The sequence below is a fragment of the Harpegnathos saltator genome, unplaced genomic scaffold, assembly GCF_003227715.2.
Source record: "Harpegnathos saltator strain DR-91 unplaced genomic scaffold, Hsal_v8.6 scaffold171, whole genome shotgun sequence".
NCBI classification, from domain to species: Eukaryota; Metazoa; Arthropoda; class Insecta; order Hymenoptera; family Formicidae; genus Harpegnathos; species Harpegnathos saltator.
The window spans coordinates 356,155-382,378 of record NW_020229952.1 but is presented as its reverse complement, the minus strand read 5'-3'; the positions used below and the strand labels follow the sequence as shown (position 1 = coordinate 382,378).

General features: G+C 33.7%; 1 protein-coding gene across 6 annotated transcripts in view; it reads right to left on the bottom strand.

Annotated features, from left to right (window-relative positions):
* LOC105184469 (CD151 antigen) overlaps positions 1–26,224 on the bottom strand; it is a 277,736-nt gene that overhangs the window by 11,819 nt on the left and 239,693 nt on the right. For all 6 annotated transcript variants that reach the window (XM_025297179.1, XM_025297180.1, XM_025297181.1 and 3 more), the window contains one exon: positions 6,542–6,733. In XM_025297179.1, the coding sequence (XP_025152964.1) occupies positions 6,542–6,733 (192 nt within the window). The remainder of the gene's footprint in view (positions 1–6,541; positions 6,734–26,224) is intronic.

Genomic DNA, 26,224 nt, shown 5'->3' with positions numbered 1-26,224 from the left:
AAGGTCAAGGGAGTGGTCATAGGAGCGGGGTCCCTTATTCGGCATTTTTACTGAATCTGCGTTGCATCGGAAGTAGAGGTGCTTTACAGAAATATAGTTCATCTTTATTATCAAATAGTGTGAAATATAAAAAAAATAGAGGTTACTATGATAAAAGAAGCAGTCTGCTTTCTTAGAAGTGAGCAGGAACGAGTAGCTTTAAATCTTTTACAGAAAGTGGTTTTGTTTTGTACCAGAAAGTTTGTACACTTTTGTACAGAAAGTGTAGGAAAAGAAGCATTCTCCCGCGCATATACATATATTATTTTATATGCATATATCATTTTGTACAAAAAGATAGATTTAATTTTATAAACTTACTTATAATATCGCATAAAAATTAGCGGAGCGCAAAGGTTAAAAATATCTGTGGATATTTTGAATAATTACAAAAAAGAATAACATTTCTATTTAGAGAAGGCATTTGAAATTACCTTGTCTTTTATATATAGTACTATAAGAACCATTCTTTTGAATAATCAAAAAGTTTTAGCTGTCGCTTATTGTTTCTTAAAAAGTTGTTAGCAAAAAACGTTTTATAAATAGACCATCGTTTTCCGACACCGTGTATATTGAAAATGTAAATATGTAATATGTGTTATATATAAATATTCAGCAAACAACATAACTTATTCTGTCTTGGGTTCTTCGATAACGTATGTTATTGATCGATTAGTTACTATTAGGAAGTTGAATTAATTCTGGTCTTATTTTGTCAATTTTTTTATTTTTATTTTAAAGAAATGGTTAAATTTACATCTATCAAAATATTTTCCGTTATTAGCTGTGACTTTGTCCCATATTTCTGGCAATCTAGCGATTCCCCGATGATAAAACGATCTATTTTTCAAAGTAACCCAATCAAATACCCATTTTTACATTCTCATAATTATTGAAATGCATATTTGCCAAAGTTTGTTGCATCGATCGGAATAGATGGCAATCAGATGGTGTTAGGTTTGGAGAGTACGCTACAGGTGCGGAAGGATTTCCCATTAGAGCTAACAATGTTTATTTAACGATTGAAGCAACATGTGGACGAGCATTATTGTGCAAAAGAATTACTTTGCGTCTATTGCTGGCTATTGTTGACCTTTTTTACATCAATTCATCATTCAATTTGTTCAGTTGTTGCTGGTATTGCTCCCCTGTAACTGTTTCATTTGGTTTTAGAAGTTCATAGTACACCACACCTTTCATATTCCACCAAATACGGAGCATTGCTTCATGATCATAAATATTCCGTTTTGGTGTCGATGTTGATGGTTGTCTGGATCAACCCATGATTATTTCCGCTTTGGATTATCAAAATAAATTCATTTTTCATCTCCAGTTACAATTCGCCACAAAAAGTTCTTTTTTCTGTCTAGTAAGCAAAAACACGGCGATATTCAAACATTGTAATAATACTTTTTGTCAATTCATTTGGAACGCATTTGCCTTCCTTTTGAAATTTTCCTATGGCGCATAGGCGTTTAAAAATTGTTGATTTATCGACATTGAGTTGTTCAGCTAATTGTTTTTCCGTTTGAGGGGTTTTTATTCAATAATGCTTGCAATTCAGAATTTTCGATCTTTTTGGTTGACCAATATTTTTGAATCGTTGAAACCAAAATTTACAGTTGGAATACAATGCAACTTGATCACCATAAGTTATAAGCATTTCATGAGCTTCAGTTGCCGATTTTTTCAAATCAAGCAAAAAAAGTAATGAATGTCGAAAATGCAATTTTGTACGATCTATTTTAGATGTATATAAACAGTGAGCGCAGTAAAAATAGCGCGCAAACTGTCATATGCCATAGAGAAATATCAAATCTTTCAGTGTTGCCGAATTTCAACATTTGTATTAACCATTAACTTGTTACTAAAGCCATTTATTGCTAGGGACCAGAACTAATTCAACCTCCTAATACATACACTGTGTATACAGTACACTGTGTGTACACTACAATATATATATATATATATATATATATATATATATATATACATGTATTATTTCCATATACTCATCGATTTTTTATAAAGAACTTTCATAAAATATTAAAAAGCGATGGTCCCTTTATGCAACTTTTTCGTCAACAACTTTTTGATCAATAATAAACAACAAGCGACGGCTAAAACTTTTTGATTGTTACTTAGGAAGATGATCTTTATAATATATGTGAAAGACAAAGTCAATGGAAGTGCGCCCCCTCTTGTGTGTGTGCCCTAAACATAAGTTTTATCACAAAAATGAAAGTTCTAAGCAGTAGAATGATATTGCGATTTTTATTTGCTATAACTTAAGCGGTAAACGTATGTACACGTTATACATCAGGATAGATATATTTTTCATATGGATATCGATTATATTCATTTTGAGCAACAGTTTTTAATTATATACAACTTATCTGCCTTCACTTTGATATCATCTTGCTTCTACTGCTGGTCACGTAACTAACTCTCAACAAAGACTGGACTGCCCCGAGCAATAATGTTCAAACCGCTCGGCTAAGTCAAAGGAATGTTTGAGCTCGTAGGTAAAGAACTCGACTCGACTTCTCGTGGAGCATGCTCAGGCTACTTTGAACGAACTTCTTCTTGAGACTACCCACGAACGATATTAATGATAACCAGCGTAAATAAATTCTCTTGAAGTCTCGGTGGAGAAGCTCGTGTTATTTATAGCGTTCGTGAATCATTATTAATCAGGACGCGCAGAATATCGGGACGAGTGCGCAATATGATAATCAGCGTGCAGTGGAAATATCGGAGAGAGGCGTCACGTTTCATTCATATCGACGGTAATCGATTTATGAACGTTTACAATAAATATTCTTTCCATCTTTTGGTGTAGAATTGTAATTTGAAAAGAGGTGAACAATTAAATTATGTTAAAAACTAACCGATGTCTCAATGGTATGTACTGTATGTTAGTTAATATAAAGTCTGTTTAGTAGCTTTATATATTGAGCTGTAATTTTCATTGAATTACACACGTTCGGTTACTTGGTTTAGATTATTCTAGTAGTAGTAGATTTATATTATTCTAGTCACTAATATTTGATTGATTTCACTTTATGTCTTATACACTATTTATACATGTTTTATATATTATTATATGAATATAGACCAAGATCAAAATCGAAAGTAAAGAAATATTAATTTTGCATTTGTATAAATATTATCCTTTGTTTAGTTATATTGCGAGTTCAATCGAGTATTTAACATATAAGGTGGACTAAACTTGTTATAAGCTGTTAACTTGTTATAAGCTGTTTTCTCTGAAACCACTGGAGATATGAGTTTGATTTTTTTTACATTAAATGGGACATATGGAGATTGACTGTTTGACTGTTTGACAAAAAGATTTTTGTAAAGAGTTTTTAAAGAAGCAACCCTCATTTCTTTTTAATGGAACAGGATATAATTTTTTTGATTCGGATAGCTCTTATAAAAATTAATAACATTTATTTAAAATATTTATTTTTATTTTGCATTATAAAAAAGTTATTAAAAAGAATATATTTTCAGGGTGATTTCGGGGCAACGTTGGATATCAAAATAACTGAATTTAAAACCAAAGCAAATGTATTCTGGTTTAAAAATCATTTTATTAAATATTCAAAATAGTGTCCATACGGACTTTTAATACACGTTTGCGTAAATATTGTTTTAGATATTTGATAACATTAATGGAATGATCTACATATTCTTATTTTTATATCTTTTTTTACTGTAGAAGTACTATCTATCATTTTATATTTTATGTAGCCCCATAAAAAGAAATCTAATATATAGATATAATAATCGAGATACATTTAATAATCGAGGTGGACACAAAATAAGTTTGCTGCGTCCAATCCATTTATTTCCAAATTTTTGGTCCAATAACATACGTGTATTTCTAGCAAAATATACTGAGGTACCATCATCCTCGGGCCATATTTTAATTCTGATGTCAAATGGAATATTTTTTAGAAGCGTGAGGAGAACATTTATTAAAAAGTCAGCATGAGGAATATTTGTTAAAGACTGTTCGAAGAAGTATGGTTCCAATCACATCGTTTTCAATAATTCCGCATCATATATTTAGTGACTAATATTGAAATAGAACATCTTGCCAACGGGGATTTTCATTTGACGAATAGTAGAAGTTATGTCTATTCATTTGGCTAATGTCTGAAGGAAATAGTTTCGTCGGAAAAAAGACCAGCAACAAAAATTAATTATTTTCAATGATAATACCACGAAGACACATACAAAAAGTAATTCGTGCTTGAAAATCAATTCTGAAACAATGTTGATGAAGACATATGATACAAATGACAGTTATGTTATTTTAATATTTTATATATATATATATATATATTATATATATATTAATTTTTGAATTACTTCTGTGAATTATCATGCAAATTATTTAATAGATTCAGAATTTAAACAAAAAGACGTCGAGTCAATGACGTTTAATACAATGATATACTACAAATGTAGCAATTATCGGTAAAGTTGTCATCAAAAAGTTTTAATATAATCGGATTTGCCAACGTTTTCATGCATGTTTTCTTAAGTCATAATTTTACTTTTTTTGTAATTCCCTGTCATTGAAGAAGTTTTAAAATAAAGTAAATATTTAGCGTATAATTAAGTTCCAATATGGCGGCTTGAAGTCGGAAAAAATAATAGGAAATTTATTATTACCTGATTATATCTTTCATATCAGGTAAAATTCATAAAATAAAATGGTTTCTGAGAGTTTTCGAAGATGCTTTTTCCAAATCAATGATTGGATTTTTCATTTAACCTCTTATAAAAGTTAAAAATAAGAGTTGGGTGTTAATTTTCCAAGTTTTCGTGCGCTCAATGCCATTGGTGAGAAAAAAATATCTCAGAGCTATCTGAGTATATTCTTCCACAAACCGATCATTCATCAGTATTTCGTCTCCTAGAAGGGTTAGAAATAAGGATTGAGGTGAATTTTTAAAAGAATTTTGTACACGTAATGCCATTCGTTGATAGGGAAAAAATATTTCAAAGCTATTAAAATGTATTCTTCGAGAAACCAATGTTCTTTCAGCAAATTGCTTTCTAAGAGGGTTGAAAATAAGGGTTGGCGAATATTTATACAGATTTTTGTGCTCTTAATGCGATTTGTTGGAATAAACAGAATATTTCTGGGCTTTATGAAAAGATTTCGAAAGGAGCCAATGTTTCTCCAGCATTTTACCCTCTGAAAAGAAGAAAATTAGGGGTTGGGGCTGACTACTGGTTGGTTTTGTGCACTCGATGCCAATCGTTGGAGAGAACAAAATATTATTATTAATCAAACGATTTTCTAATGTTACTCACGGTACACAATTTTCTTTGGAAAATTCGAAATGAACGAAAAATTTTATATGATCTCTCTCAACTAAAATAATTCTTGAAGAGAAAGAAAGCAGAAATCCCATTTTTTATATTGAAAATAGATTTTCAATAGGTCTATTCTCTACTTTTACGCACCAAGTCTCAAATTTTATTATTTCAAGCATAATGTCTCTTCAGATAAGGTCTACGATTCACGAAAACCAAAACAAACTGTCCTAATCTCTGATTTCACATTTTTTAGAGGGGTACAATCTGAAGGAACATCAGCTTCAAGGGAAATCCCCCGATCAAGCTCCGATAATATTTTGTTCTTTCCAACGATTGGCATCGAGTGCACAAAACCAACCAGTAGTCAGCCCCAACCCCTAATTTTCTTCTTCTCAGAGGGTAAAATGCTGGAGAAACATTGGCTCCTTTCGAAATCTTTTCATAAAGCCCAGAAATATTCTGTTTATTCCAACGAATCGCATTAAGAGCACAAAAATCTGTATAAATCTTCGCCAACCCTTATTTTCAACCCTCTTAGAAAGCAATTTGCTGAAAGAACATTGGTTTCTCGAAGAATACATTTTAATAGCTTTGAAATATTTTTTCCCTACCAACGAATGGCATTACGTGTACGAAATTCTTTTAAAAATTCACCTCAATCCTTATTTCTAACCCTTCTAGGGGACGAAATACTGATGAATGATCGGTTTGTGGAAGAATATACTCAGATAGCTCTGAGATATTTTTTTCTCACCAATGGCATTGAGCGCACGAAAACTTGGAAAATTAACACCCAACTCTTATTTTTAACTTTTATAAGAGGTTAAATGAAAAATCCAATCATTGATTTGGAAAAAGCATCTTCGAAAACTCTCAGAAACCATTTTATTTTATGAATTTTACCTGATATGAAAGATATAATCAGGTAATAATAAATTTCCTATTATTTTTTCCGACTTCAAGCCGCCATATTGGAATTGTCATATTGGTTTTCTGAAAAGGCCACGGTTTAAATGAAAGTACACATCCATAGCTTCAAAATGAGCCCAGGTTTTTTTTGTTTTTTTTGTTGCTTCAATTTGTGGACAAAGGGAGTGTCAAATTTGACAGAGAATGCCCCATATACAAAGAGGAGTGATGATATGTGAGTAGAACTTACTATAAGGAGGATACATCGATTTTCCGAGGTTACACCGCCGCACCCAAGCCAGCTACCGATGACAGCCAATACACCTGCTACGATCAGAGCGTAAGCCAAAGTGGGATACGTCGAGGTGGACATCAGAGACACGTAGCTGTGCTTCGATACTACTGTCCAGATACCAATTCCACCTACTACTAATCCAGACAGCTGCAACACAAATAAGTAGTTCTCGATTTAATTTCGTGAAGGAAAAATGAAGTGTAAATCGTGAGAAATATAAAACATGACGTAAATTAATCAGTAGAAAAAGTTACTGTAACATACAGAGTGCTAAATTTCAAACGTACCAGGTAAAAAATCTCGAAAATTATAAAACATATTAAAAAAAACAAAAACACGTGTTCCATGATTTCGAAGGGAAAAGAGAATGGTATTATCAGTTTTTTATTTAAAGGACATTTTCAAGGTCAGTTGAAAGTCAACTTAATTTTTTTAAATAGAAAGCCCAATTTTTTATTATACCTTATCTTTTTACCAATTAATTTTAACAACTTTTATCTGAAACATTTTTTTATTTGCCTAATATTTTTTGAGATATTTAAGGAAAACTTGGTAACTTTTTCAACATTTAATTTACGATATCTCGCAAACTATTCGTCGAAAGAAAAAAATAGTATTAGACTTTTTTACTTTATTTATTATCAAGAATATATTACTATAATAGTGCCCTAACTTATGATTGACTTAATCGGTAGAGTTTTTTGTATAAAGATAAAAATATAAATGAAGATGGAAATAAAGATAAAGGTTAGAGATAAAAAATAAGGTTATATAAAGGTAATAAAGTTATATAAAGTTAAAGATAAATATAAATATGAAGATAATGATAAAATTAAAGAAAAATAAAAATATAAATATAAAGATAGAAATAAAGATAAAGGCAAATAACAAAGAATAAGATGACGATAAAATAAAAATAAAAAATAAGATGAAGATAAAGAAAAAGATAAAAGACAGTTTGTTGTCAAAATATTAAAGTAAGAATTCTTCTTGGTCTAATTTGTATATTTTAAAATTGCTATCAGTCTCAAGTATTGCCTCAAATATTATTTTTTTAACGTACAAACAATTATCAATTGTTAATTTTTTTATTATAGATGAGCGACAAATTACATAGAAATTAATGTTCACAATTTTGCTAATTAATTGTCATTTGGTTTAATTTTTAACTTTTTTTTTCATTCATATTTGTTTTTGTAATCCAGAAAATAAACTTTACCTATTTCGGTCAATTTGCATGCCACTATCGATAATGGATTCGGCACCTATAAAATGATCGTATTATATGGAAATTACGGCTCGTATTTCGAAACTCGGTGCCAATTTATATTTTACACCGAATCAAACATTGTATCGAACATTAATTAAACGTAGTTGAAACTAAAATAATACATTGAGAAGATGAAATCTTTCCCGATCAGTCAGTGAAAATTCCATCGTTGTCGTCATCGATAAAAGAGATCGAATTAAGTTTCCCTGCAAGTCTCAGAGCTTCGTTCTGTAAAATCCGATCGGAAATGAATTTTTGTTCTTTAAAGAAGTTGACTCGAATGGAAATCTCGTAGTACGAATTCGAAAGGAAAGAAGAAGGGAATAGGGGAAGAGAAAAGCCGAGAACAATTATGCGTTCAACTGCGTTTGAACCGCTGTCATCTCTCATCGCTGTCTCCGAAAATCTCGTTGCCCGTTGTCCAGATAATCGATAGCGCTGATCATCGGGCGAACATAACAACGAGTGAGGCGAATCATCCGCGTCCGCGGAACTTCCGATAGGATCAGTCTACAGTGCACAGTGCATTTCATTCAATTTGATATCGTGCCCGCACCGGTTTCACCGCGGGCGTAAAGTCTGCCTCGATGACTGGTCGGATATCGTTGCCGCCCATGACAGCTGGTACAAGAGAAAAAAGAGAGGAAACCATAGAGAACGAATAATCGGTCCGATAACTAACACACGCGCACTATACGCATACGGTGTATACAGGGTGTGCGATACTAGCCGTCACGTTCAGGAAATCAGCGGTGGTTCTTGTGATTATGAAGTAAGGACTGCGAACAAAGATTATTACTACAATTATTTCTAGTATTGAACTTTGCAAAATCCAAATTTTCAAATTCAGGAACCAAACTAAAACCGATCGCAAACTTCTCGTTTTGAAAAATCACGAGAAAAAAGGAAAGGCCTGAAAGCAGACAAATTCCTTTAAGATAATCTCGCATTCGCGTCACCATCTATTCTTCCTATCTATTCGTCGCAAAAATATTACGTATCCAGATACGTAATATTTTTGCGACGTTTATTCAATTTAGGATCTATAGCGGAGGTATGTCGTTGTCGTCGTCGAATCTCATGCTGCGTCCTGACGCGATTTATTCGCATTCTTTTTTACTCTTCGCGTTGGATCTCGCTTTTCTCTTATGGTGTGCGTGATATTTTTTTTCCCTGCCCGAGGTTCTCGCTTATCGTAATACACAAATGCGACGATCTTTCGCGAGAGAGTGGTCGAAGGTATCCTGGGATATGCACGATGTAAATATCGGACACATACGATATTTACAATATAGTCCGCAAATGTTGTGTAGTGGAAGAACCAAGTGACAACAACGATCGAATCACGAACTTTCCGAAAACGGTTACGAATGTGTTGATACGCACATGTTTTACGGTTTTATAATTGTCACGATCGCGAGTGACAAATAACAGAGAAAAATAGAAAGTTTCCTCCCGACAATTACGCAAGATTCGATACAATACCGGAATTTGTTTAAAGTTTTATCCACTAACTACGCGAGGAGACAATCCAATGGATCGTCTGCGTGAACAGCAAATGGCAAATTAGGCATTAAGCGAATCAGACATTTCGTAACTTCTGTGAAAGTGCTGTCAATTGGTGTGTTATGGCGTGGTGTTCTACTGCATTACTTTCCTCGATGTTCCACGACGTCGGAGATAAATGTCAAGAATCCTTAGAAATTTTTCTCTCGTTTAAAACATGCTGAACTTTAACATTTTCTCAGTGTTGAGAATAGATATAATATAAGAGGAATCAAGCTAATATAATAGAGTGGATAGGAAAAATTGGTATTAGGTTTTTTTTTACTTATATAAATTTTATATAAGCGTGTACTATCTTGTTCCATCATACTTAGCAGAAAACTTAATCATGTATATGAAAATTTTTTTGCAAATCTTTCTTTTCGTTTTTTTCTTTTTCTTAATTTCTAATTTCATTTGTATTTATACAGTAATGTTTCTTTAAATATTCCCGAGAGGAACAATCACACTTTCCATATATACAACCTGCAGAATTTTTGTATCAGGCAAATTTTTATATTAATTAATAGCTCGAGATGTTATAACTTTTAAAGTTTTTATCGTTTTTGCCTCATATTAAACAATGCTTTAATATATTTTTAATTTTCTGAATTCGTTGCAAAGATATAGCAATAATCTTTGCAATTTTTTCGAGTGTTCAAACTGCATGAACTGCAGAACTTCTGTATTAAACAAATCTTTATATTAACATTACATTATATTGGATAAATTTTTATATTAACTGGCAGCTCGAGATATTTTACTTTTATGACTGAATTTAGAAGTTTAAAAATATATGTAAACTTTACAGAAAAATTCTATACGCATGATTAACTTTTTCGTTAAATATGTATACGGTAAAATGGAGCAACACATATTTATATGAGATCTATATTTACAAGAAATGCGAAAAGGGTGGCATCATCGTGTTAGAAAGTGTTTATTTGATATGTTTATGTTTGGCCGTATATTACCTGTGTATGTTATCGACATTTTCGTCATTTTGATATCTCCTTAAGAGGGTGCTGAGAGTTCGACGTATTAACTTCTAAATTTTTTAACATTTTTATTACACATTGAGCAATGCTCCAATCCATTTTTGCACGTATCTTTATTCTGTAAAAGCATTTGTAATTTTGTGCAACTGATACGAAGTAAATTTTGTGGGAAAATGTCAGTATCTTGTTGGTTATCAGTTATGTTGGTAAAATTTTCAAGTACCGCGTCTTTTTAAAATCTAATACACAATTTTCATACTTCATATATGCTAAAATTTTCATCTAAACTTTCAGGCCTTTTTGCCTTTGACGAGTTTATATAAAATTAGTGAAAGAAAAATTATAATATTTTTATCTTGACGAATCTTAAGATAAATCTAATATCCAATGGAAAATTTATCTTTTAAGAATTATTGAAAAACAACATCTCATGTTAAAATTGGATAATGTTGGATCATGTTGGATAAGTTCTGAAATCCATCAAGATAAAAGCCTTATTTTTATTGACTGTACGTTAAATCTCAAAACAGTTTTTTGGATATAATTCAGTATGTAACCGATGTCCAGTGAGAAAACTTAACTTCTGAGAATTTTTAAAAATAAGTTCTCTCGTTGGATCATTGGCTGCATTCTGAATTGCATAAAAAAAAATATTTAATTAGCTGCTCAGAGGTAGCAATATTTTCCTACTGTTTTATCCAGAGAAAGTGTTGCAACCTTTAATCAGCGACTATATATGTTCGCATCTATATATCGCAACTATGACTCGCGATTTTCAAACTTGTTGTTTTCATTCAGGCAAGATCTCTCGTAAGATTCTGGGTTTTCCAACTTTGCTTAGTGTATCTCCATATCTTCAGGATTGATTATAAAAATATATTCACATCGCTTGTCCTTCGATGGTCCCGTTATTCCTGTTTTTCTTATTCGCTGCATTTTTTCCTGGAAAGTCACCAGGAAGGCGTATGCATGAGAAGATGATATTATTTGGAATAAAGTGATATCGTGCGTAAAATATGTAAACCGGTCAATACGCGATATTTATGCTATTGGGGAATCTAACTTACACGCGTGCGTTGCGTGCATATCGTTGTTCGATAGCCAAGATACAAATTACAAACTGGCAACTTGTGGTGCGCACGAATGTGTGCGTAACGCGAGCGACGTTTTAATGGCGTGTATTGCGATAATTTGTCCTTACGGTGTAGCGAGCCGTTCCTAATTGGAGAATAAAAACGTCGTAATTTCACCTGCAGTTTTCAGAGAGTAGCGCGGCTTGGAAGTTCGATTCAATATCCGGATGTAATTATCGTCGTTTATATAAACCGGAATCGTATTCGATTATTTGCGACGAATTTTTCATTGCGTGTGTTTCTCGTGCAATCCGAGAAGAAATTGATTTTGTGAAAGAGACAGACGTTCAATTTAATTGCACGATATTTTTGTGTCGTCGAAACTGCTATAAAAGGTGCTCCTTTTTAAAAACGCACTTCGATAATTCTTCAACGAAACATTTCCAGCAAAAATATTTTGGACAAAAGTTGTATGATTTCAAGGGGGACATAAAACAACTATACTATTTTGATCACAAATGACACTACTTTCGAGATATTCACTGATTATTACTTTTCTTAAATGGAAATCCCAATTTTTTATTACACCGTCTTTTTTCTACCAATTAATTTAAACAACTTTTGTCTGAAACATTTTTTTATTTACCTAATATTTTTTAAGATATTTAAGGAAAACTTGATAACTCTTTCAATATTTAACTCACGATATCTCGCTAACTATCTGTCGGAAGAAAAAGTGATACTAGACTTTTTTGTATCCATATGGATTGTATCCATATGGATCATAATACATCTATTAAAGACCCGGAGTCAACGACGCCGGCGTATCCGGACGATATTGCAGTGGAGCCGTATTCGAGTCTCGGAGCAACGGACACGCGCACGTACGATTGTGCGCGAAAGGAACTCTATTCGATTCCTTGCAAATGGGTTATGGGGCCATCGTGGTGGCAATTTATTATTTTATCATTGTCTGATGATGCATATAGACATGCGCGCAGGGGGAGTATGTGCACACGTATCTTACAGTCTAGCGATATATCGTAAATCGTATGTATCGTGCCGATATTCTTCACGTCTACGTGCCCGTATTTCAGATCAGAGCTTGTATACCTCCACTCGACTACGCGTTGCATCGCGTCGTTTCGCCTCGAGATTGGAAAACTAAAATGGAAGAAAAAAGGAGAAGTCGCATGGTACCTATACTGATTGTACTATCCGCGCGATCTTTTTATCTTTTCTTCCCTTTTTATTTCTTTTTCTTTTGTACCACGATCAGCGGCGGATTACGGCGCAATTTTGCTTACATCAGAAAACGGTTTACATAATTGATTTAGCATGCCATGGCATGAATTAAGCATGAATTGGGTTATACCTGCGCAACACGAAGAATGCGGTGGAATTTTATTTGCGACGGATACTCGATATTCGATAAAACAAATATACACAATACGACGTAGCTTCTCGCGTCGAGTGCGTCGCATAACAAATTCGCAAGGACGACTATGTCGAAGATTTAGATAACCGAGAAGGATGCGTACGTAATGTCCTCGAGAGCTTTCGTGTAACGAATTACGCAGGAGATGGTGAATTTATAGCGCATCGCTCGCTCGTCGTAGATTCTCGCGCGACGCGGACGATCTCTTTCAGTATGCTGTTCGGATAGGTAGGTATGCTTCAGTCAGCGGTCGCTTATGTACTTATGCATATAGTGCGCGCAACTACGCGCGTACTGCATCGGATGTAACGAGACAGCTGGCGAACCGAACGTGCCGGCCAATGCAAGCGCGCGATCAGCTCCGGGTTAAACTACGCTCCAACTTGGGCAATGTTATGCTAATCCGTTCACGTACTCGCTAAATTTTACTGAACGACGCACCGCGTGCTTGCGCGCCCAAGCGAGCGCGTGCGAGTGACCGACCGACGAGCGATGGTCGTGTGTGAAATGCGAAGAGCGGAAATGGAGAAATTATAAAAATCATACGTCTACACGAGCCGCATAAACATCTCGAGAAACCTCGCAGACTCGCACGAATTGCGATGCAACAATAGAGTTAACCCTCTATGGGCCGAACTTTTGTCTTAAATATAAAAAAATTTATGCAACGGAAAATCAATAATTATAAACCTATATATGCAGATTAAAATAAAATTTACCAATTTAAATAATTTTATTATAATTAATTCACTTTGTAACTTTGAAGTAACAATGGCTTACAATATTTGCACTTCTGTGCATAAAAGCTTAAGCGTGAAATTCCATAAAACAGTTTGCACTTGGCGTTAAACATAGATGTACGTTGCATTTGGAACATTTTATTTTTGGAACTGCTTTACACTTTGGCTTTTGCAGCGTCCTCTGTTGTCCGAAAAAATTGGCCAATGTGCTACTTCATCTTTTCGCACATTTTGTACTGGAAGTATTGTATTTGGTCTCCTTTTCCTCTTTTCTTCTAATTCTTATCTACGAAAGTTGAAACAGGACGCCCTCTTTTCCTACTGATTCCTTTGTGCTCCTGACATAAACAAGATGCAATGTCAGTTTTAAATTCCAATAAAATATATTGACTCTTGAGGCTTATAGAATGCGATGAATAATCTATTACCGCTAATGCGTCTAATTCTAATTCCTCTTTTATTTTTATGTGATTTTGTATCCATATTTTGGGTATATGATATATAAATCTAAAAATAAAGATTTAGAAGAAAGCACAAGCATTATCCTAAATATACCGAAATCTACCATAATAGTCCACTGTAACCTGAAAGTTACAAAACTGTATCATATACAAGTAGTAACAAAATGATTATTGAAATGCAAACAAATAAGTTGTTATTGATAGACAAACCCAGAGCTATTATGTACGCTTTTTTTTTATTTAGTAAACACCGACAGAAGCACAAATAATGTCAATTGCACAAGATGGTTCCGTTGGTTTCTATCTATAGACAACTTGCAAGGTATTTACTTTGATATTTCAGGTTGATGGTGCTACCAACCGTCATCAATATTGTTATTGGTTATCTCAGAGACATATAATTAAGACGTATACGTCATCTTGTGAAAAAACTAAAATTATTTGGTAAAATGTCGATATATTAGCATGTAACCTGAAAGTTACACAGACCCATAGAGGGTTAAAATGATGATATAATGATACAAATGTTTGCCCTGGTGAAAACAGTTTAACGTTTTATATTGGTAAATATTTTTCTTGACGTATTTCTTTTCATGCAAAAGATTTAATGAAGATCATTGCAGATTTGTGTTTTTTGGAGAAAAATTATATTTATTTGCGAACTACTTTAATATTTCATATAACATATAAATATAAAAAGGAAATATATAAATATATATATGTATATTTTGTATATTATAATAATATATCTTTTATAACATTAATTTACATGTTTTTTTAATTAATAAATATTTTAGATAAGTATTTTATATTATTATTTCGTCACACACGTCCCCATACACACATACACACACGCACGCACGCACGCATGTATACACGCACGCGTACGCGCATAAGCACACACACATATATATTCTTTTTTCATGGAATTTTGCTACATTTACTTCTATATACTTTTTTTTTACAATGGTAATATTTAAAAAATGTGAATAAAGGAGCATTACCGTTATACGTACAATTTTATTTCCATTTATATCCACTAAGTTGACTCAATCACTTTAACATAATCAAATGCGCCTTCTATAGAAATTTAGTGCGTATTTATTGTTGACTTGTTATTCTATTCCTAATTTTATTGTTCTAGCCACTTCGTCAAAAATAATGACTGTGCTAACTTAAGGGTAAAGTTAGCACAGGCAAACGAAAACAAAAAAGAATGAAAAATGAAAATCAAAGACATATTTTTATAATATTATTTTATTACTAATTTATTGCTATATTCCCAGAAATGTTTCGTCTCATTTTATATAGACAGCATATAAGTGTCGATACGAAGCAAGGATTTAATTTTTTTCTAATACTTACTCTTATATTTCACATATACCGATTGGATTCCGGTTATTGTTTAAATTTATTTCATGAACAATAAATTTGGAATCCAAATATTTCAAGACTAATAACTTTAGATAACATTTTATTAGAAGAAAAAGTGCGCAACAAATTTTTTTTATGGCAGTTTATTCTTGTACTTCACACATTTCGATACCTTTATGGCTATTATTTAAACGCATTTGATGAATAACAAATTTAAAATCTGGGCACTATGCAGGGTGTTCGGGATTTTTTGGAAATGAAAAATTGTGAAGATTAATCAGATCAAACTGAGAAGAAAAGTCAAATACTATTTTATAAAAATCGCAGTAGTTATTAGTGACTATAAATTATCATATCTAAAAGCTTTTTTAATCGATAACTTGAAAATTTGAATATTTATTTGCGCAAAGGTAAAGGACTTTTTTGTTCAGAATGACTTAATCTATGACAAATTATATGATGGCTGTTGTGCCTAGCGACAGATTCAAGATTTAGGGTTTAAAGTTCAATATATTCATATCTATCGTTAGATACAATAGCCGTCATATAATTACAGATTAGGTCACTCTAAACAAAAAAGTCCCCTATCATTTTGCAAATAAGTAGGCAAATTTTCATGTTATCAATTAAAAGAGCTTCTAGATACGGTCATTTTCAATCATTAATAACTTAATAACTATTGCGATTTTTGCATAATGGTACTTGTATTTTTCTTTTCAGTTTGATCTGATTAATCTTCATAATTTTTCGTTTCCGAAAAATCCCGGACATCTTGTATATTCAGATAACATCCTAACACCGAAATGAAACAAGCAATATATTTCTTTTAGCAGTATATAGCAGTATATAGGTGTATACGAATTTGTTACGTTCGAGATATGTGAAAAATTGAATTTGTCACTTGTTGTAAGATATTAAAAAATGTAGTTTTTGACATCATGTTAAGATAATAAATATTAAATCTAATAAGATTGCATTGTTTTAGATTCATGAAGGGTCCTTTTTCACAATAAAGCAACAAAATAAAAATAACATGAAATATCGAGCAACAAAATTAAAGAATATATGTTGAAATATACAACAAATTTTTAACGTTGTTTTATTTTCTCAATATATGTTGAGTTTATGATGGCTTTTTAGTAAAACAAAATGAAATATTTTAAAAAATGCAATAGTTAGCAGTAAAGTAGTACTATAAAAATTATAAAAATGTTTTTGTTTCTTATTTTTCATTTTTTTCATATGGCTATATGCTAACTTTATCCTTAAGCTAGCACAGCTATTATTTTTGGCGAAACGACTAGAGCAATAAAATCGGAAATACAATCACAAATTAGCAATGAATGAGCAGTAAATTCTATATACATCGCATTTGATTGTGCTAAAATGGTTTTGTCAGCCTAGGAGATGTCTTTTATCCGTCGTACATACAGACAAGATATTAATGATCTACTAGATCGTAATTTTCAATTAATTGTCTATCGAAAACACTCATGCCTTTTTCCGCTTTCGCCTATCCTTCCAATAACCGTGAAAATCTCATTTGAATTGGTTTACTGATATTCTCAAAGGAACGTCAATATATGCGCAACTCCGCTTCTACCGTCTTTACTTCTTATGCGTGCGTTTAGCTTCATTTTTTCATTATCTTTCTTTATCGAAACTATAGCTTATCTGCTTCTTCTCCCCTCTTCTATTGCAGCTGCCGTTGTCTGACCGTTCAATTATACAGGGGATAAATAAAGCCTTCAGGATGTAATCCGATGAATTTCTTTTTTTATTATCGCATTCTACCGTATAATTCTCCACGAACCAATCGCGGAAGGATACGACGGACGCGATATGTCGGAAAAGGAATCTCACGCGTTTGATACAAAACAAATAGACACGAGGAGACGCACGGCCAGAGAGCATAGAGTGAAAAGCGACGACGACGACGGCAACGGCGACGGCGTCTCTGCGACTCGACCTTTCCTACTTTATTCCTACGGCCCGGATCTCCCGCGGATCTATCGCCGGAATTGGAAGCATCACTTTCCCGCCAAGTGTACAGCGTGGCTTTCCCCTCAGGTTTGAAAGCAGGATAAATGTACGCTTCGTCAGAACGGAAAATTGAACAAAACGGAAACGAAGTAGAATTAAAGGCGAAGTGATACTTCGAATTTATACGTCTTGCCTGCCTTTCCCTTTCTTTTTTTTTCATCCCCTTTCTTTCTCCATGTTTGGACGAGTTCTCTCCTTTTAATAAAAACTCACCTCGTTGCTTCGAGAGAAGCACCGTCGCGAGAGGGAGAGAGAAAAAAAGAAGTTACCGCGCAATAATTGTGTTAAGAAAACGGAATTCGAGATGTTGTCCCGCGTTGCTTGACGGATAATAAAAGAGGAGGGGCGGAGGGCGAGAGAGGATAGGTAAGCGTAATATAACGCAATAAAGGGAAAATCGCGCGCGAGTAAAGAAGGAAAGTTGCGGGCATCTTCAAGCACGGACTCTCGGTAGCAGTCGGACAAAATTCCGGGCGCCTTCGAACAACGTTCCGCATTCCCGGTGAGGCTAAATACTTCGTCTGGGCCTCTCTGCCGCAGACATTCTGTTGCAAATGCCTGGCGTTCTCTAAGTAATTAAATTATCCTTGTTGCACAAACACACCAGCGATTATTCGAGCACGACCACTGCAACTTCGAGCGCGTCGACGTTAACGTTCACGTTTATGTCGAAGAACTGTTAAGCTGCCACGCGATTAATGCGAATGCAACGATATAATTTGATTTGATATTTAATTCTTTGAGTCCTAGCATATCCTTAATGATATGTATCATGTAATATCTCCACAAATCGAGATGTTTTCGGTTGATTTATTTATTTATCGTTTAATAGAACACTCTTGGACTTAATAATGGACTACTTATTTAGTAATTAAAAAAGAATCTTAAGTAATTAACAAGAATTACTTAATAATAAAAATAAATTGGAAATTTATAATTTTAGTAATTTGCTAATTTTGATAGCCAATAGTAAAGCTTTATAAATTTTTTACTTGCTGTAATCACTTTTTAAATAAAACTTTTCAAACATTCTGTTTAAAATCTTCTGATATTACTTTTCTATTAAAGTAATACTAAATTTCCAAAATAAAAATCGTATTCAAAAATATTCAAGAGTAAATATTCTCGCACAGCGCATTGACAGTTTTGAGAATAGCGACTACTCGTTAATCTTTTTGCTTTCATGTTTTCAATGATCTTCATAAATTCACGGATCGAGAGAACTGAATTTGTTATATCTCATTTGCAAGGACACCACTATTTCGTATGATACATACAAACTTTCAGACACCGTGTACATGTGAATCAATTCTTTTTTGTATATTGATTTGTGGGCCAGTCGGCCGGCATTTTTATATTAGATGTTAGAATTTCAATATCTCGACGATGTACGGCCGGACGAGCAGGAAATAAATTTTAGCGCGTTGTCTCGACTGACTACGTGCATTGCGCGAGAGTCATCCCATTACCGGGCCAGCATCCAAAATCTGCGTCGGACGACGCGTATTCGCCGTGCAAAGTCCAGTCGTGCCCATTTACACCAGGACGTACTCGTTTCCATTTTAATTGCATCGACAACATTTCGCGACATACTTTCAGCCCGATCTCGCCACCGGCGACGACGCTATCGGGAAACTATGTCATCATTTTATAGTTATCCGGCGTCTAGAATGTACGAAATTTTAAATTGTTGTCCGGCTTTATTCATCTTTGTGCACAGTTCGAAAGAGAAGAAAGCGAGAGAGAGAGAGAGAGAGAGAGAGAGAGAGAGAGAGAGAGAGAGAGAGAAAGAGAAAAAGAGTAGGTTAGTAAAATATTTATTATACAATACACTCGTATGTATGATGCGACTATCATTGTTATATAATGAGCATCTCAACAAACATTTCCGCGAATAAATTTGGACGGAGAAGACTTTTTAAAAATTATATAAGAGATTTCTCCTTAATGTAAGTATATGTGTCAATCAATCGTTTAATTTCTGGCGATCGAGACTGTACGACAAAAACATTGTGTATTCCAAAACTCTCGAAACAATGACCTTATACCTAATAATGAGGCGCATCTGCTAGAATTAAGATCGATTCTGTAAAAAAAGATTTGTCTTTATTTTCTGTGTTTTAATAAATAGGATCTCGTATTCAGATCCGAAAAATCAAAGTCTGATAAAAAGAAACAAATCAGAACCACTAAGGCAGCATATTATGTACATGTAAGTAATAGATAATATTTCTATATTCAGGATGTCCATTTTAAATGAACCAGGCAAAAATCTTGAAAAATATGAAAGATACTAACAAGAAAACGGTCAGAACTGTCCCTCATCGATTTTGATAGACTTTGGATATGTGTAGAGCAACAAAAACTATTAAATACATATTTTTTTTATGCGCGTATCTCAAGGTTTAAAAGTGTCAAAATTTTAATTCTCCCCTTCATCCTTTTAATTTTGCAAGATTAAAAAACTTTATGAGGACAGAAATTAAAGAGCATTTGATGCCGGATCCATCCATATCAAAAGGCACGATAGTGCCTCGCGCCAAGTTCAAGCGCAATGAAGTTGCGCCCGAACGACGCGAGGCATACCGTACCTATATTACGCGAAACTGCGAGTTGAAACGAGGTGAGATATTCATATCTCAGCAATGGTTAAACTGATCGAGGTATTTTTAATGCCAATCGATTCGGCCTTAAAAAATAGGAAGAAAAGTGTCCTTGTGTTTTTTGTGTACGTTGTCTCTAAATGTAGATATTTTAAAATAAAGTCCAAATCACGGAAAATTTCGATTCAGTAAGAAAGCAAGAAACGCTAGGCCGCAGAAGAGAGGGGATTTGTGCATCTCACTTTTCCGACACCAGAGGCGTTACAAGCGCGCTGAAAAAACAGCGAGTGCGAGTGAGCAAGCGATAGAGAGTAAGAGAGAGAAAAATATTGCTAGAATATAGGAGTATAAATGTGCGAGAAAGAGAAAGAGAGTGAGAGCGAGAGCGAGAGCGAGAGAGAGAGAGAGCGAGAGCGAGAGAGAGAGAGAGAGAGAGAGAGAGAGAGAGAGAGAGAGAGAGAGAGAGAGAGAGAGAGAGAGAGAGAGAGAGAGAGAGAGAGAAGCCAAGACTTTTCGCATTAAATATTTTTATTGCATTGTTATAATAACTAATTTATTATAATAACAAGTAAAATAACCATAAAACTCAGTGTTCTAGTAAATAATGAAGACACTGTTTTTGAAGTACCGGACTATGTATCATTGGGAGTTTTCGATACATTTATCTTCAGATTGCAAATCGCTCTCATTTGTAGAGTTGATGTTGAATAGAGTTTTTTAGTTGATGCTATTGTTTTGTTATATCATTTTTACAGAGTAGAACAGTTTTGTAGAGTTTTATTTATAGTATGCAATAGAAGAATTTATTATTAGAGATGTAAGTTTTACTTGTACAAACTTGTATTACTTGTATAACGAAAATAATAAATTACATTGCCCAAAGATACACGCTCAGATGCGGTACGATGCACAGTACTAAAAACGTAAACATTGCCGTTTATATCATTTCTTTTGTAAAGTAGTGTTGTAGAGTTTTATTATAGTTTTAAATTTTACTTGTAAAATTTTATATTACATATATAACTTGAAAAAGAATAATTTGAAATTTCTAAAAATAATACAATACGTGTTGGGCGTGTATTTGGCGCCTCTTTTTACCTTTTTAAACAAACAGATAAGTTTTATACAACGTTACGGGCTCTCTAAGACGCGTCCCGGCGGGACAAGGTCGCGCGACTTTAAAAACAACATATTCATAAGTACGCAATTGCCGCGACCGTTTCCCCATTATTGTTTACGCTGCGGCGGCGGACGGACCGGCGGATCGCCGCGCGTAATAATTTCCGAATTTTCACGCTCGGTCACAGTGTACGCGCGCGTGTAACGTGTAATATTCGTGTGTGTGTGTGTGTGTGTGTGTGTGCGTGACGATCCGGAGCATCTTGATCAATAGCAGTGTTTCATGGTCCTTAAAGGTAAACTTTTATTGGTTAACTTTTATTGGTTAAGTTGAAGAAGCTAATTTGTAGTCTAGAGTCTTCGTACTCTTGATGCGGAGCGCATTTGTCGCTGTAATACTAATGAGGAAACTCGTCTTTTGTTACAGATGTGCTGGAGCTATCGCAGCCATGCGATAGCTGCGGTTATCGGGATGCAGTTTCGACAGACGCCGATGCTACACCGGAGGATCCGGTTCGGGCCGAGCAAAGTCGGCTTGAAGGTGAGATTCACTGATCGTTTGTACATTTCTTCTTGATTTATTGCGATCGAAAACTGAGCGATTGGAATAAAAGCCGTTGAATTACAATGGCAAGGGTCAACGTTTGTATCTGCACGCGCGCTTCCGCGAATTGAACTCAACCTAATTTAACTTTTAACCTAATGGTTTAACTAACAAAACTATTTTTTTGTTACAGATCTGCAGCAGAACGCGGCTGGATCTGTCTGCTGTGTATCGGTGAGTCAAAGAAGAAATGACATTTTTATGGTGATGGGTGTTTGCGATATCTCGAGAAAATCAATGCGATTTAATTATACTTTTTTCACACGTTGCTCGAAATAATAAACATTTTTTTATTTGCTTAATATGTTTTGAGATATTTAAGGAAAACTTGGTAACTATTTCAACATTTAACTTACGATATCTCGCTAACTATTCGTCGAAAGAAAAAATAGTATTAGACTTTTTTACCTTGTTTACTATCAAGAATATATTACTATAATAGTGTTTTGTTAATTTAATAACTTTTGTTAATTTAATAATTTTGAAATTTCCAAAAATCGATAAGTGTTTTCTTACATATTTTTGTTAAACAACCATATAAATATTGATTTTTAGTATTTCTAAGTATTCTCACTATTCAAAAGAGTGACCTCGAAAATGGGAGTGTAGATACTTCTCGACAATTCTCTTCTGATCTTAGAAGTAATGAGCGTCAAACAGAGAGGTTGTGATTTTGCCGATTTGCCTGTTAATGGGTTAAACCAATCCGGACGTATGGCATATAGTTATATAGAACAACGGCCAATCCTAACGTAGAAATTCTGCAGAGATTTTAAAATAAAATACTTCGTATTATAGTCAACGCGCTCTGGTTTGTCACTAACGAAACATTACACTATGATCTCAACATCCTATATATTAAAGAGAAAATTAAGAAAGCTGCCACCAATTATAAATGAAGAATATTGGGTTGGCAACTAAGTGATTGCGGATTTTAAATAAGAATGAAAATTCAAAATTTTAAATTTGCTTTTTTAAATTTTTTTCAATGCATGTATGCGATACATTGAGCTTCTTTGCAATATCACGTGTTGTGCTATGACGATCTGAATCGATAATGGCCTTGATATGGGTCTCATCGACTTCAACTGGACGGCCAGATCGTTGAGCATTTTTCAATGAAAAATCATCAGAACGAAATCTGGCAAACCAATTTTGACACTGCCTTTCTTTCAAGGCTTCATTCCCATATACGGCACATAACTTCTTGTGTGCTTGCGATGCGTTCTTGCCTTTTCGGAAATAATACAATAAAATATGTCTGAAGTGCACGTCTTGTTCTTCCATTTTTAAATTGGGATAAAAACAAAACTAAATAACTAATCGATATAATTTTTGTACTAAATGAAAGGTAGAAGTCCAAACAATAAGAAAAAAATATAGGTTAGGTACTTTGAACACGTTAACGAAACAAAAGAAAGTGTAAAATCCATCTGTCGACAAAATCCGCAATCACTTAGTTGCCAACCCAATAAAAAGCAAATAACTTGGCAATTAATCTGTTGCAGGAAAGCAGGGACAAGCGAAGACTTAAACATAGATTGCCACAAGACTTGCTCAACTAAAAGGATGCAATTAACTTAAAAGCGGCTCAACATGTCCTCTCTAGTTGCAACTATATAGGATATGTCACTGGACATATACCTAGTAAGATATATAACATATTACAAATCCGTCACTAAAAATTCAACGTGATAGATTATAATGATACTAGGAGTAAAAAAAATTGAGGTTATGTGCATCAAACGCCAAACCATATGTCATTTCGAAAAGATAAATGTCAACATTTTAAAACTGCAAAAAAGCGGGAGAATATATCAATTTCAAATTTTGTTCTGAGCTATGTAGATTTCATCGGAAAGAATTAACTAACGTACTAAACCTAATATTATAGTTCCCGCTCTCGGCACTCCACTCCTCATACCGCACTGTTGATCCTTAGATACTTGATTTAGAAATGTCATTGGTCTATTGGATTATTATTTCACAATAGCGAGAATGAAATTGGCCTTAGGCCCCCGCCGCTGCCGCTTGGAATATTCCAAGATCCAATCTCAGCGACGCACGTAAATCCTCGCGAGGAAATCCGGCGGAGAGCCGTTGTAGCTGTTGTATCCCGGGGCGAAATTAGAATAATTACGCATATATTCCAGTCCCCTCTCTCCATTCGCTCCTGTATCGTTTATTGTCCGCGTCTGCATATATAGGTCGACTTTAAGGAAAGTTTCCGACCGTCTGTTCATTTTTGTGGCTGTATTAAACGACAAGTTATATGCAGTGCACACGAGGATAGGTAAAGTGGAAATTCAGTTTGAATCCCCTTGCCGCTTTTAACCCGTCTACGTTATTGTAAATGCCAAGTCTTTATAATAGTATAATAGTAAAGGTGACACGACGATCTGATATGAGAGAGTGGAAAAGAGAGAGAAAGAGACGAAAGCTGAGAGCTATGTATTAATTTGATAATGTTAAATGCGGAGTTGTTAGTTTGATTATCTCTAAATGTACACACATGGAAATTGTGGATAGGTGTTATTATATTATAATTATTATAGTATAATAACAATTAAGAAATAATTGACATTCATCCAAGAGGAATATAAAACCGATTTCTTTCGCCTAGGACTGACAAGATAAGTTTTAATCGTAACTTAAGGAGCTACGGTTATCAAAAGGGTTGAACCAGTTTCTTTTCATATGTAGATATTTCATTACACATATTTATGATAAAGGGTGCGGATTGAGTAATTTCGTGTTTTGACGTGCCGTGTTATGTGCAGCATATCCAGCCAGTGGAACACTGTTATATAACTTAATATAATTTCCCCGTCGCAGTTTCTATCGTTTGTAGAAAACATGATAATCGTCATATTATATTGTACAATTAACCTAATAACAATTCATGAGAGAATTTATGTTTACGACGGTATGCTATGAAAATGTCATTTAGTAACAAACATACACGTAGCTAATTATCATCCCTGATAGAGAGCTGATAGAGAGATAGAGAAACTAATCCTGATTATTTGCTAATGTTTTGTACTGTATTCGTACTGCATTCTCATGTCGTATACGTATGTGTGTAGGTGCTGAGTATATTGCATTAAATTGCATGGGAATGTATATAAATGTGCGAAAGTAAATAGTAAATGTAAGTTTTACAATATAGTTGTACAATGTACAACTTTCATATATTATTGTAAATATATATTCTAAATTTCTTGGAGTAAAATGTTCTTCAAAATAATTCTTCAAAATAAATGAAGATATACTCGGAACAATACAGCTAATTAGAAAATCGTGAATACATTCAAATTCAAAAATTCTTGCATATTATACGAGTAAATATTTCCTTTACTTAGAATGTACTTGATTTTTCCATAATTGAATATGTACAGATTCACTTTTCAATTTTAAATAAATTTATTTGATGATTCAAAATATAAGCGAAAAACTATTTGTATTTGAGTGATTTAAAGAGTTCTGTCGCTCTTATAAAGTAAAATTTTATTCCAAAAATTTAGAAAAACTTTTATAAAGTACAGAGCCGCTTATAGGTCACTGGTGCAAATTAAAACTAAAAAATGTTTAGACTATTTTAGGCTTAAAATAAAATTTATGGTGCGTAAATTATAAATATGCAAGTGCCAAAGTGGTAATACTTCAGATTATAGAGATATAATCGATTAAAAATTCCATTTCCATGAGATAGCATCAGTGCTTTCTGCGTTAAAATGCAGTCGCGGTTACTACGCGCTAAATATCTCTGTATTTCTCTGATCTTCATTATCTTGATGGATAATATAGTTCAATCTAATTCGAAAGAAACTTTTGAAAGCATAAATACTTTTCTCTACGGAAGCATGGTTCCTTTCTTTCATTGCCTAATCTTGTTTCAATGTTTTGCTTTGTTATTCTCTGTACTCGCTACTTTGATATTTCTTCTTGCCTTAAATGAGCTTCTTTTTGTCACTTTTCTGCAAACACTTTTCTCTTAATCTATAGCCTCTAATTTTGCCTTCCGTCGCATTTACTTCAACAACTCATCCGTCTAAGACCAACCGTCTGATCCTGTCGTACTATTTCTTTGTTGCTAATGTTCAATGGGTCATATCTCTGAAATCTGAGGCTCGACAACTTTGGCACTTGTATATTTATAATATATACATTTTGAACTTTATTTTAAGCCCAAAATGATTTAAAAACCTTTTTGACCATGAATATAGGTCACTCTTGGCCACATTTTTCAGAAACTTGAAAATTCAGTTAATACGTTGACTGCTATGCTGATTTCCACTGATTATTTCAATGCTTAACTCTAATTTAAATCGTCAAAAATATAGAAAATAAATACAATTCGCGATATATGT